At 41.3% G+C, this 15,099-nt stretch overlaps 1 protein-coding gene across 2 annotated transcripts in view; it reads right to left on the bottom strand.

Moving 5' to 3' along the window:
• The window catches only part of TEK (TEK tyrosine kinase, endothelial), a 103,366-nt gene that overhangs the window by 33,301 nt on the left and 54,966 nt on the right, over positions 1-15,099 (bottom strand). For both annotated transcript variants that reach the window (XM_010853334.1, XM_010853335.1), the window contains exons 5-9: positions 11,838-11,969; positions 11,034-11,174; positions 9,251-9,379; positions 6,839-6,990; positions 4,639-4,783 (exon numbers count right to left, since the gene is read on the bottom strand). In XM_010853334.1, coding sequence (XP_010851636.1) covers positions 4,639-4,783; positions 6,839-6,990; positions 9,251-9,379; positions 11,034-11,174; positions 11,838-11,969 — 699 coding nt within the window. The remainder of the gene's footprint in view (positions 1-4,638; positions 4,784-6,838; positions 6,991-9,250; positions 9,380-11,033; positions 11,175-11,837; positions 11,970-15,099) is intronic.

Here is a 15,099-nt window from a genome sequence, read left to right as displayed (position 1 = left end):
CTTGATCTCAGATCAACGTAAGATTACGCTGATCACCTAGCCTCCAGAACACTGAGAAAATGAATTTCTGTTGTTTAAGCCGCTCAGTCTAGGGTACTCTGCTACCACAGCCCTAGAAACCTATTACATATGAATATAACACACTCTACTTATTCTTTCTAATGCTGATGGATATTTGGACTATTAGGAATAAAACTCCTCAGAACATTCTTGAACACTGTTTAACAAATGCAGTCTTTTGAGCATAAACTTAGCTGTAGAATGTCATCACAGGGCAAGTGTATGCTTAGTTTTAGCATATATTGCCAATTTTCCAAAGTGGTTGCTCTAGTTTGTATTCTGGGAGGAAAGTCTAGTATAGTCAACCTTCTATATACAGGTTCTGCATCTGCAGATTCAACCAAGGGCAGATCAATATTCAGAAAGGAAAAAAAAAAAAAAAAAAACTCCAGAAAGTTCTACAAGGCAAAACTTGAAATTTTCCATGTGCCAGCAACTATTTACAAAATATTTATATTATAGTTAACAACAATTTACATAGCATTTACATTGTATATGGTGTTACAATAATCCACCTTATCTGCAGGGGATACTTTCCAAGACCCCAGTGGATGTCTGAAACTGCAGACAGTACCAAATTCTACATACACCATTTTTTTCTCCCATACACACATACCAGAGGTAAAGTTTAACTTATAAGTTAGGCAAAGTAAGGGAATATTCAAATTGCTAGCATCACATTGTTAAATACAATAAAGGTTACTTGAACATGAGCATTTTGATACCATGACAGAGGAAACGATAACGTAGATGTCTAAGTGACTAATGAGTGGTATACATGGGATGAAGGGAAGACCCACATCCCAGGCAGGATGGAGTGGAACAGTGTGAGATTTCATCACGCTACTCAGAATAGTACACAATTTAAAAATTACATATTGTTTATTTCTGGAATTTTCCATTTAGTGTTTTGAGCTTCATTTGACCATGGGTAACTGAAACTGTGGAAAGTGAAACCACAGATGGGGGTGTGGCTATTGTTTAAGTAATCTAGAGATGATTTAAAGTATACAGGAGGATGTGCGTAGGTTGTACACAAATACTACACCATTTTATAAAAGGGACTTGAGCATCCGTGGAGTTTGGTATCCAAAGAGGTCCTAGAACCAATTCCCTACAAACACTGAAGGAAATCTGTATCTCTGTATCTTTTTTAATATTATGATTAAAGACACTGCTCAATTTACCTACTTGCAATTTTCCATTTTGAGGATACCAGTCAATATGACAGTGAAGAGGCATCAGTGACTTAGAACCAGAGATATTTCAATGGACTGATGTTGCGTGCTATGTCTTATTTAAAAAATAAAAATTAGAATCAGTGACTCTTCTGAATCTTAGCAACATGGTTTGTTTTTTTACTTATTATTTACTTTCCATGGACAGCAAATATTCCAAAAATAACATAATTTGTCTTGTCTGCATATCATTTCCTTTCTTCCAAGAACAAATATGACGTAAGAAATTATTTTGATTGTGTTAATGTTTTACTGAATAAAATAGATCCAGGCTTTTCCAGTAATCAAAAAAAAATATTAAAGATTCTGAGGTTGTTTCTGTGGGTTCTCAGGGCAGAGAATCTAACTCTATGAGGCTCTATTTATGTTACTATTGTTACTGAACTTTTTTTAAAACAAGATTATGTTCTGGGTATTTACTTTCATTGACAGAAATGACCTCTAGGATCACCCAAAGATTCCTAATCAAGTAGTGAAGTAGGTTACATACACAACAACTTCAGTTATCTTGCTTCCTTATCTGTAACAGGAGAGACTGAGAAAGCAAAATGATCTAGAAATGATGATGCTGGGTTGGACCAGGTTCCAAACTGAGATTGGCTGTTCACGAGATGGGCTACCTTAGGCAAGTCACCTAAACCTCTGAACCTAGTTCCGGACTGATCAAGACGGGATAACAATACTATTGTGCCTGGTCTTTATAAAAGTGAAGTAAGATAGGACTTCCTGGTGGTTCAGTGCCTAAGACTCTGCACTCCTAAAGCAAGAGGCCTGGGATGAATCCTTGGTCAGGGAACTAGATCCCACATGCCACAACTAAAGATCCTGCCTGCCACAACTAAGACCTGGTGAAGCCAAAAAATAAATACAATGAATATTTTAAAAATAATAAGATGAATGAAGCATTTAGTCCAATGCCTTTCTAGAATACATACCACAGAGTTATTAGGTGCTTTTGTCTAAGTACATTCAAAAGTAACTTTCAAAATTAAAATTTGTATTACCTCTCTGTACAACAACCAAGGGAACTTGGAGTTACTTCCACTCTATTCCTTCCCCTCAAGCCTCAAATGTACACAAATCCACTTGGAATAATTCCAAATTTTGAAATAGTATTTCATAGTAGGAAGAATAGTCAGAACTCTGAATATATAAGAAAATCATTCATGTTCACCCAGGCTTCATATTAAGTGAGTAGTCTGCAAATTAAGATTCTCTAACTTCTCTGTAGTGAATCAGAAGTCAAGACAATGACAAAGTTAAACTTTCTACAAAAATAAAATCACTACCAGACTTGTGCCAGATGCAATTTCACTACTTAACAATCTCACAATCACTCTGAGTGGTAGATAAGCTAAGCTTTATTTACAAATAAAGAAAGGTTCAGACAGGTCACCTAGAGCCAGACGTCCTAGAAGGTGAAGTCAAGTGGGCCTTAGGAAGCATCACTAAAAACAAAGCTAGTGGAGGTGATGGAATTCCAGTTGAGCTCTTTCAAATCCTAAAAGATGATGCTGTGAAAGTGCTGTACTCAATATGCCAGCAAATTTGGAAAACTCAGCAGTGGCCACAGGACTGGAAAAGGTCAGTTTTCATTCCAATCCCAAAGAAAGGCAATGCCAAAGAATGCTCAAACTACCGCACAATTGCACTCATCTCACATGCTAGTAAAGTAATGCTCAAAATTCTCCAAGCCAGGCTTCAGCAATATGTGAACCGTGAACTTCCAGATGTTCAAGCTGGATTTAGAAAAGGCAGAGGAACCAGAGATCAAATTGCCAACATCTGCTGGATCATCGAAAAAGCAAGAGAGTTCCAGAACAACATCTACTTCTGCTTTATTGACTATGCCAAAGCCTTTGACTATGTGGTTCACAACAAACTGTGGAAAATTCTTCAAGAGATGGGAATACCAGACCACCTGACCTGCCTCCTGAGAAATCTGTATACAGGTCAAGAAGCAACAGTCAGAACTGGACATGGGACAACAGACTGGTTCCAAATAGGGAAAGGAGTACATCAAGGCTGTATATTGTCACCCTACTTATTTAACTTATATGCAGAATACATCTAGAGAAGGCAATGGCAACCCACTCCAGTACTCTTGCCTGGAAAATACCATGGACAGAGGAGCCTGGTGGGCTGCCGTCTATGGGGTCGCACAGAGTCAGACACGACTGAAGTGACTTAGCAGCAGCAGTAGCAGCAGAGTACATCATGAGAAATGCCGGACTGGATGAAGCACAAGCTGGAATCAAGATTGCCAGGAGAAATATCAATAACCTCAGATATGCAGATGACACCACACTTTTGGCAGAAAGTAAAGAACTGAAGAGCCTCTTGATGAAAGTGAAAAAGGAGAGTGAAAAAGTTGGCTTAAAACTCAACATTCAGAAAACTAAGATCATGGCATCTGGTCCCATCACTGCATGGCAAATAGATGGGGAAACAGTGGAAACAGTGGATTTGGGGGGCCTCCAAAATCACTGCAGCTGGTAACTGCAGCCATGAAATTAAAAGATGCTCACTCCTTGGAAGAAAAGTTATGACCAACCTAGACAGCATATTAAAAAGCAGAGACATTACTTTGCTAACAAAGGTCCGAATAGTCAAAGCTATGGTTTTCCCAATGGTCATGGATGGATGTGAAAATTGGACTATAAAGAAAGCTGAGCACCAAAGAATTGATACTTTTGAACTGGGGTGTTGGAGAAGACTCTTGAGAGTCCCTTGGACTGCAAGGAGATCCAAGCAGTCCATCCTAAAGGGAATCAGTCCTGAATATGCATTGGAAGGACTGATGCTGAAGCTGAAACTCTTAACACTTTGGCCACCTGATGTGAAGAGCTGACTCATTTGAAAAGACCCTGATGCTGGAAAGATTGAGCATGGGAGGAGAAGAAGGGGACAACAGAGGATGAGATGGTTGGATGGCATCACTGCCTCAATGGACATGAGTTTGAGTAACCTCTGGAAATTGGCAATGGACAGGGAGCCTGACGTGCTGCAGTCCCCAGGGTCGCAAAGAGTTGGACACAACTGAGCTACTGAACTGAACTGGACAGAGGTCAAATTCATTTGCTCAAAGCCACACCCAAGTTTACTAGCTGTCAGCCATAAAAATCAAACCCAGGGCTATGTAATTCCAAAGGTCATAAACTTAATCCCTCCTTTCCATTTCAATGCACGTAATTTTTTTGCTTAAGGCTTAGTATCCTGGAGAACATCCAAAAGGCATTTTAGTGGTCAGAGGGCATTTCTATCTAAAGGCGGCGCCCAGCAATACATAAATGCAGAACCATCAAGCATACAATCTCTTCCCCTGGAAAATGGAGCTTACCTTTAACAGAAATGTTGAAAGGCTTTTCCACCATCCCAGACACTGTGTTCACACTGCAGACCCAGACTCCTGAGTCAGGGGGTAGGATCCGGTTGATGGTGAAGGTAGCCACGGAGAGATGACCCGTGTGGTTAAAGTCTTTTGGCTGGAAAGGTCAAATACAAAAAATAAAACAGAAGCTTCTACAGAGGTATAAACACAAAGGTTCATAACACTGACCCCATCTCATTGTTAAATAAGAAGTTTTCTAGGAGAGATTAAGAAGATCAGTCCAATGCTTGTATAAGCGTTGGCTTATTTCCAAAGCTATTGTAGTAACCCTGCAAGTTTATGTTGGATTGATGCCCTCGCAGATCCTGCTGTTGTAGTTGTGTGTTTGGGAGTATGGGATAAACACTTCCAAGCAAAAAGTCTAATTCCTTCTAAACTGCTTCTGGTAACATTTGTTCTTTTATGGTCCAATGCAGTGATGGCTGGGTAAAATGACAAAATGGCTTCTGAAGTGTTTGAGAGTCTGGCTGAGTACGGTATTCTGGAAAAAGTCAAGGCTCTGAAAACACATGGGCCCAAGCTCACATCCCAGCTCTGCCAATTCTGGCCAATTGCTTGGGCTTCCCTGGTGGCTCAGATACTAAAGAATCTGCCTGCAGTGCAGGTTCAATTCCAGGCTTAGGACAATCCCCCGGAGACGGGAATGCTAACCCACTCCAGCATTCTTGCCTGGAGGATTTCATGCACAGAGGAGCCTGGTGGGCTACCACCATGGGGTCACAAAGAGCTGGACACGACTGAGTGATTCTCACTTTCTTTAGTTATTTAGCTTCACCCAACCAGCTTCCACCTCTGCAAAATAACTAACTAATGTTAAGTGAGATGTGTGTAGTGTGGTCAGCTCTCACCAGAAGGTAGCTGTGACTAGGAAAGGCCAGCAAGATTTTGGAAGCTGTCAGTCGGCTCCTACTATACCTGCTGCTGCTGCTACGTCACTTCAGTCATGTCCGACCCTGTGCGACCTATAGACGGCAGCCCACCAGGCTCCCCCATCCCTGGGATTCTCCAGGCAAGAACACTGGAGTGGGTTGCTATTCCTTCTCCAATGCATGAAAGGGAAAAGTGCAAGTGAAGTCACTCAGTCGTGTCCGACTCTTAGTGACCCTATGGACTGCAGCCCACCAGGCTCCTCCATCCATGGGATTTTCCAGGCAGGAGTACTGGAGTGGGGTGCCATTGCCTACTACACCTAGTGGATTGTTAAAGTGGAATCAGGAACATCTGATGTGTGAATATTCTGCATATTCTGCCCCTAAGACATCACTTGGATCTACCTTCTGGTCAAGTTGATTTTTGGTCATCTTGGAGAGAAAAATAAAATAACTAGTTCCAAGTCTTTAGATAACAAAATAAATCAATTTCCTGCAGACCACTTGTGACACAGAGAAATTTGAGGTGGTACCTGTCTCTGCTGCATTTGGCACTGTTGAGAGAGGGAAGGGAAACATGTGGGAAAGTAGCTTAGTCCTTATTTCTTTCAAGCAAAAAAAAAAAAAAAACGATGTGGTAGCACCCTAACCAGTGGTAAGTGCCAGATATGAATACCCAGTCTTGTCTGAGATGTGATACACACACACACATACAAATACATGATAGAATACTACTCAGCCATAAAACAGAATAAAAATGATGCCATTTGCCACAACATGGATGGACTTATTATCATACTAAGTGAAGCAAATCAGACAGAAAAAGACAGATATCATATGATATCAGTTATACATGAAATCTAAAATATGACACAAATGAACTTATTTACAAAACAGAAACAGACTCACAGACACAGAGAACAGACTTATAGTATAGAGAACAGACTTATAGTATAGAAAACAAACTTATAGTATAGAAAACAAACACGGTTACCACTGTGGAAAGGGAGAGGGCTAGTGGGGCATAAATTAGGAGTTAGGGATTGGCAGATACAAACCACTACATAAAAAAAGGATTTAGTCTATAAGAGAGGGAACCATATTCAATATCTTGTAGTAACTTTTACTGGAAAATAATCTTGAAAAATAGAACTGAATTACTTTGCTATATACCTGAAAATAACACAACACTATAAATCAACTACGCTTCAACTATTAAAAAAGCTATAATTTGTTCTACCAAAAAAAAAAGAGAGAGAGAGAGAGAGAATAACTCTTACACGTAGCACTGTCCCATCTGGCTTCACCAGGGTCATTTCTTCATTAGCAGGTCGGGGCCAGCCAGATGCTTTGCAGATGGGGTTGAATTTACCACTGTTCACTTCTATATGATCTGGCAAATCCTCTATCTTTGGAGTCATCCTTGGCACACCTGAATGAAGGAAACAACACTGTGAAACCTAATCTTTAACACAGCATAAGCATAAAATATGAAAGTAGTTACCATCTAGCAAGTCATGTACTGGGCAAGAAATTGGCAAGTATTTTATTGTTTTATCATTATATAATAAATTTTTTGGGGTAGTTGCTCTCAATTCCCATTAAAATGGTTACCAGAACCAGAATTCACACTCTTTGCCATAATGATGTACTTTCTCAGGGTCCTAGGGGATACGGTCTCAATGCTGAAATGGTCATCATCACCACATCTCTGCAGATCTGACTGTCCAGTCCCTCTCTTGCTTTTTAAGGGAATTTATTTTTACAAAAACAAAAACCAAAGCCAGTTCTTCTTCTACTCTGCAAGCCCCTGATTCTCTGATCAACAATGTGATCATTAGTTTTGATATCTGAGAGATGTCTCATTGATTGGGAAGACTGCAACTGGCTGATGATTAATTATATTCACATTTACATCCAAGAACGGAAGTGGAATAAAATTCCCCTAATCAATTTCTCATCAGTAGCCAAATAAAAAATACTGCTGCCAACATGGAAAGGAAAATAAATGCCTCTGATATCAATAAAGGCATCAGGATTCCTTACTTAATATCTGCAGAGTAGAGAATGAATAATCCTGAAATTTAACAATTTTATCCTGAACTGTGGGGTCTTAGAGAGTTTTGGACCACATGTAGGACACAACTGAAAATGGTCCAACACTCGGTAAATAATGTAGGAGATGAACATGCACTTAAAACATTGGAAAAGTGGCTGAGTCCTTTCCAGAAAAAAAGAACGGCAGTCATTTACAAGCTGCTCCATAGCAGTGGTGAGAAGACGTGGGGGTCAGGGTAAATGCATCAATATTGATATTATATATTATTATCCTATCTCTCAAGCCTAGATTGAAACAAGTGAAGTGTACACAGCAGGAGAAGAAAAGGTCTAATAGCCACAAAGGTATTCTTTGATACATCTGCAGAGCTGGGGAGACTATAATGAGAAAATTTGCCAAACTGTTTAGCACACTTAGGTACTGGTGTTGGAATTGTTCAAAGTGCTCTAACACTTTCAATCCATGCCTTTTCTTCTCTGTCCCCTTGCAGTTTTCTGCGATTGGATGGAGGTTAGAGGAACAGGTAGAGGGTGTGGGGAAAGGGGTCTGCCCCTTGAAAGCCCAGAATCTGGGTCTAAGTTTGAGAGTCTCACATTTTTTTTGCAACACCGGCCTTAGTACAGAAAGGAAGAAGTGAAACAGAAAAGGCAAATCATTAAGCTTGTTTGTTGCCCACTTTCAGTCCATCCTCTGACAGCCCCATAGCCTTTCCTCCCCTCTCTACACCCTCCCAGATTCCTACCCTGTAGCAAAGTCCAAATCCTGGGGTAGAAGGGAAAGTATAAAGCTGACCAGCTAAGGCCTTTGAGAAAACAGTTGGTATTTCTCTCCATACTTGTTCTGATATTTAAAACTCACAGAGAAAAGACTATAAATGTCTTACTACTCTGAGTGCAGATTTCACTGGACATATGTTATTTATATTTGTTTGACTGAAAATGTAATATATGTTTATTATTTTTAAATTTTAAAAATATGCTTCTTTTGATTTTAAAAAGTATATTCTAGAACAGGGGTTAGCAGACTTTCCTTAAAGGACTAGATAATAAATATTTTCAACTTGGCAGGCCATATGTTCTGGGTGGTAACTACTCAACCCCGTTGTAAGAGCAGCCTCACATGATCTATGGTAAACAAAGGGGCATGGCTGTGTTCAGACAAGATTTTTTAATGAGAACAGATGGTAGGGCAATAAAAAGGAATGAGAAGCATACTGATATGTGCTACAATATAGATAAACCTCAAAAACAGTATGGTAAATGAAGAAAGCCAGCCAAAAAAAATCTAATTTTGTAATTCTTCAAAGTAATTCTTTCACTGCTGTGCATATCCAGGGAAAAGTCTGGTCCTAGAAAAGACCGTCAAAGAGGCAGACAGAGCTCTCAGTGGCTGGTTATCACTTACTGTGCTACAAAGAGCATGAGGTTCATTCTCTATGGGAAAGGCCAATGTGAGAGTCCATAAAGAAGGTTCAGAAAGTGGTCCTTTAGAACAGAGGATCTATTCTTCCCTACTTCTGCTTGGAAACAGAAGGAGTTTAAGACTCTTGGGCTCGTGGGGCAAGAATGATGCCAGCAAAGCTGGGTTCAGATGTGCTGAACTCGGCCCTGATTACAGTGTTACCTTGCTTTACCTTCTTTCTCACACTGGAGCCCTTGGCGTCCTGGAGAGCAGAGGCATCCTTGGAACCGATCACACTTCTCCCCATTGGTGCAACTGCACCTGAGCTTACAGTCTGGTCCATAATAACCAGGCTGGCATGCTGTCAACAAAGGCATCAACAACTAGTGTTAATATGGGGGAAGGATGAAGATTCAGGCTGTAAGTGGCTAGTTTTATTTTTCTCTCCAAGCTATCAACCTTACTGGTTATAAAAGGTAGTAAGTGATATATCTGTATTACCAAGAAATTAAAGGTTAGAGAAATTCTGATTCCAGGCAAGTTGAATAAGCACTTACCAGGCCACCTGAAAGCATTGATGAGTGATGAGGTGGGAGGGAGGATGGGAAGGACCAGGAAGGCTCTGAGGGGAATTAAAACTTGGAAGATGGGAATGGTGTGCTCCCCAGCTTTTAGTCCCATGGTCAGCACAGCTGACACTATGTGGGGATGTTAGAACTCCAGAGAAAACCTGAAGTCTTACTGGTAGAGAAGTCTTAGAGGACAGAGTCAGGGCAACTGCAGCCACTTAAAATTGGGAGGGAAAATTTAGAAAGGAAGAACCAGAGGGAGGAAGTCCCAAATTTTTGGCTGCTCCCAGAACCACACATCTTTAAGTGCAAGCTCAACACAGCCCAGCTAAAGGTAAAAGGAATGAACTGAGTCTGAGCTGATGCCTGGGAGTCAGAGTTTGCAGTTTGAGTCACCCCAAGTTGATTGCCTTACAGGACATAACAAACAAAATAAACACTCCTGAGAGGAATATACTGCACTGCAGAGTCTCCTCACTGTAAATTTCACAATGTTTAGGATACAATCAACACAAGGAGAAATGGAATAGTGCCACGTAGTCCATCTTCCAGCAGTGCCAGATGTGGAAAAAAACTGACTTTGGGGAGCAAATACTGAAACGTCTTTGAGCTCTGGCTAACTCACCACATTAGCATTTGTTAGGGAGGGTCTAGCATATTTGCCTACAGATTCACGTTAAGTCGGGCTCCCTATTTGGCTCAGTGGTAAAGAATCTGCCTGCAGTGCAGGAGATGCAGGAGACGTGGGTTCTATCCCTGGGTCAGGAAGATCCCCTGGAGGAGGAAATGGCAACCCAGTCCAGTATTCTTGCCTGGAGAATCCCATGGACAGAGGAGCCTGGTGGGTTACAGTCCACAGGGTCTCAAAGAGTTGGACATGACTGAGCACACATGCGTTCACGTTAAGTTACCTTGTGATAGTCAATATGAAAAGCCTACTGGAAAGTAGATGAGAAACGTACACCTCTGAGCTTCGAGTAGGTGAAGCTACTAGTATCCACAGAAGATAAGATCTTAACTTCCTCAATTTTCAAATCCCAAATCTTGTCTGTATCTGACATAGAAGTACTGATATTTATGATGTAGTGAAAAAAGTAAATCTATGCCTTTCCAGCCCAAAATGTGCTCTGAAACCCAACACATCATCTGGGAGCTTGTTAGAAATGCAGACCCTCAGTCTCCAGTCCAGACCTATAGAACAGAATCTGTGTTCTAAAAAGATCCCCAGGTGATGTGTATCAGCAGCACTTTCTAAGTGGTCCAGAGTCTTAATACAAAAGCATATTTAACTTTGGATGAAAGTATCTTTGATTCAAAACCCTATAGCTCAGCATAGACAGCTGACTGAGTAGTCCAGGTATGTCCTACACACCGATGTCTGGGAAGCTGGGAATCCTCGGTATACCTGCTAGAACCTTGTCTCTTCAGGGTGTGACTGGCCCATACCTTCATTGCACTGCAGACCCTTCCAGCCTGTGGCACAGGAACACCCATAGGGGTCTGGGAGACAGAACACGAAGGACTTGCATCCCTCTGGTTCACTACACCTTTCTTTACAAGTTCTGCCAAATGTGTGTGGTTCACATGCTATGGGAGAGAAAAAGATGATTCAGAGGCAAATACCCAACCCTTTGAAAGGCATGATTCTTCTTTTCAAGGGTCTCTCCTAGACCACTGAACATGGAAAATATTCCAGTCTGAGCCATGGAATGGTCAGGGCAAAGAACCCTCATGGTCCACCTTACAGATAATGAAACTGCCTTTTGGACAGGACATAGGAGCCACTACTCCCAGTCATGCAGGTCGTGCATTGCACAAACTGATGGAACGGTGTTCACATCAATGATGTCACAGATTTGTACACCTGTCACAACTTTCCCCTGGTGGCTCAGCTGGTAAAGAATCCACCTGTGATGCAGGAAACCTGGGTTCAATCCCTGGGTTGAGAAGATTCCCCTGGAGAAGGGAACAGCTACCCACTCTAGTATTCTGGCCTGGAAAATCCCATGGACTCTACAGTCCATGGGGTCGCGAAGAGTCGGACACGACTGAGTGACTTTCACAACTTTCCAGTGGTTGACAATAAAGAGCCTTCAGGAAAGGGCACCTTTTCTGAATTTACACAAAGGTACCATATGGTGTCACAGAGGCCATTTAGCTTCCATCCCAACTGTGTCCAGATCTAAAATTTGGATCCAGCAATGATGGATTTTAAATCCACAAGGTACTCATCAAGCACTCTTGACTTACCCTTCTCACATGTTCTCCCCATAAACCCAGGAGGGCAAATGCATTCCCCAGTATCTTCATGGCAGATCCCATTGTTCATACAAGCAGTGCAGATGCGGTTACATTCAGGTCCCCACTTCTGAGCTTCACATCCTTTGGTTAAGGAAAACAAAACTCTGGTGAGTGGAGCACATTCATTCCTCAAAGCTCTACTGAGCACCTGCGACATGTTAGCCACATGAGTGGACGCTGATGAATGAAGGTAAATAAAACACAACCTCTGCTCTCAAAAAGCTAAGAGTCCAATGCGGGAAACAGACATGTAACGGAACATGATAAAGACAAAGACAGAAGTACCCAATTATTTTTTTAACTTTTCATTTTATATTGGAGTATAGCTGATCAACAATGTTGTGATAATTCCAGGTGGTCAACAAAAGGACTCAGCCATACACATACATGTACCCATTCTCTCTCAAACTCCTCTCCCATACAGGCTGCCACATAACATTGAGCAGTGCTCCTTGTGCTATATATACAGTAGATCCTTGTCGGTTATTCATTTTAAATATAGCAGTGTGAGAACTACCTAATCTGTATTAGGGTTGGAATAGGGCATAAAGGAAGGCTTCCCGGAAGAGGTAGTATGTGAGTTGACTCTGTACGACTTCCTAAGTGACAAAGAAGATAATGCTGGAGAGTGTGTTCTAAGCAAAGGCTAGATTGGGAGGAAAACATGGTATGCTTGAGGAGCTGCAGGTACAGTTAGAGACAAGAGCAGTGGTTTTCAAAGTGTGACCCCTGATGAGTAGCATCTCCAATTATCTGGGAATCTGTTAGAAATGCAAACCCCAGACTCCTATCCATGACTTACTGGATGAGAAACTCTGGAGGTAGCTTAGTACCCTATGCTTCACAGGTGTTTTAGATAATTCTGAGGCATGCCAAAGTTTGGGAACATCTAGTTTAAAGAATCCCATGGATGGAGGAGCCTGGTGGGCTGCCGTCTATGGGGTGGCACAGAGTCAGACACGACTGAAGTGACTTAGCAGCAGCAGAAGTTTAAAGAATGTGGAGAAAAACCTAAATGGGCAAAGAATCTGAAAAAGAATAGATATATGTATATGTATAACTTTACTGTACATATGAAACTAACACAACATTGTAAATCAGCCATACTTCAATATTAAATAAAAATTTTTTAAAGATGAAGAATGTGGAGAAGGGAGCCAAGCTAACAGGGGAAGCAGGAGCTAGTAGCACTTACATATTTTTCAGGTAGAAAGCACAGAAGAAATGAAGCAAGATCCAAGGCCGAAAGCACAAGAATGGTAAGAGGCTTCCCAGATTCGTATTTCCTGGCTCCTCCACTTCAGTGCCTGGCGATCTGAGATTGTTAATTAGACCCAAGGATACCTTCTAACATAAGGAAAAGTCAGGGGGAGTGGGGTGGGGTGACCTTTTGTGGTCAGGAATTTAGTTTAATTTTTCTTCTGAAAGGAACTAATGTCTTTGTCCCTGAATATGAGTCTCACAGTGGTAAACGTGGACCTGTGCCAACAGCTTATAATATTTTTGGCAAGAACTCCTGGTTATCAGTATTTTCTCTAGAATAATCAGTAAGACTGTCAACACAGACCCAGTCTGACAGGCAACCACCTAACAGATAAAGCTACAAAATGTCTCAAAGCTAGTGTTTACATGCCTTCATGTATAAAGGGGAAAATCCTACACAATCAGTGATTTCTTAAAAGCCAGACCCCGGATTATCTTCAGACACTGAAAACTAACGCTGACAGAACCCTGGGATAAAAGTGGGTCTCCTGTTACAGTAACCTATGTACCAATCTGTAGACCTGTCACAGTTTCACTCTTAATCCTGGGAAAGAGAAAAGGATTAAGCTTGAGGAGATAAATGGGGTGATCTCCCAGGGATGAAGGCAGGAAAAGAGTTCCTTGATAAGCAACAAGTACGCAATTCGTTGTCTTTTAGTCACTCAGTCGTGTCCGACTCTTGCGACCCCATGGACTGTAGCCTGTCAGGCTCCTCTGTTCATGGGATTTCCCAGGCAAGCATACTGGAGTGGGTTGCCATTTCCTTCTCCAAGTATGCAGTTAGGCCTCTGTGATTTTCTTCAAAATATAAAAAGGTTTTGTGTTTTAGGAGACTATAGATCCATGGCATCCAAAGATAAATCTTACAATCTTAATGTTTTCAAAAAATCTTAAAAAAAAAACCAACTATATTGGAGTACAGTTGCTTTACAGGGTTGTGTTAGTTTCCACTGTACAGCAAAGTGAATCTGCTACACTGCCATGGAGAGAATTTATGCTGAAAAGAAACCCTGTAAGTATAACCAGTTTGATTTTTAATACTCAGTCTTTATGACAGAATACCACACTTATGGCAGAAGGTGAAGAACTAAAGAGCCTCTTGATGAAAGTGAAAGAGGAGAGTGAAAAAGTTGGTTTTAAGCTCAACATTCAGAAAACAAAGATCCAGTCCCATCAATTCATGGCAAATAGAGAAACGGTGGAAACAGTGACAGACTTTATTTTTGGGGGCTCCAAAATCACTGTAGATGGTGACTGCAGCCATGAAATTAAAAGACGCTTAGTCCTTAGAAGAAAAGTTATGACCCACCTAGACAGCATATTAAAAAGCAGAGACATTACTTTGCTAACAAAGGTCCATCTAGCCAAGGCTATGGTTTTTCCAGTGGTCATGTATGGATGTGAGAGTTGGACTATAAAGAAAGCTAAATGTCAAAGAATTGATGCTTTTGAACTGTGGTGTTGGAGAAGACTCTTGAGAGCTCCTTGGACTGCAAGGAGATCCAACCAGTCCACCTTAAAGGAAATCAGTCCTGAATGTTCATTGGAAGGACTGACGGTGAAGCCGAAACTCCAATACTTTGGCCCCCTGATTCGAAGAGCTGACTCATTTGAAAAGACCCTGATGCTGGGAAAGACTGAAGTCAAGAGAAGAAGGGGACGACAGAGGATGAGATGGTTGAATGGCATCACCGACTCAATGAACATGAGTTTGAATAAACTCCAGGAGTTGGTAATGGACAGGGAGGCCTGGCGTGCAGCAGTCCATGGGGTCGCAAAGAGTTGGACATGACTGAGCAACTGAATGAACTGATTCCTAGGGTTCAAATTTACCTGAAAAGATATTCTAGTTATGAGAAATGGACAAGTGCCTTCAACTGTACCTCATTTCTTAGTAAACATAAAAGAGGTCAAGCAGGGAAAGTGTTAGTCATTCAGTCGTGTCAGA

Source organism: Bison bison, unplaced genomic scaffold, assembly GCF_000754665.1.
Source record: "Bison bison bison isolate TAMUID 2011002044 unplaced genomic scaffold, Bison_UMD1.0 scf7180017864326, whole genome shotgun sequence".
In the NCBI taxonomy this organism is placed as follows: Eukaryota; Metazoa; Chordata; class Mammalia; order Artiodactyla; family Bovidae; genus Bison; species Bison bison.
This window is presented reverse-complemented; position numbering and strand designations above follow the sequence as displayed.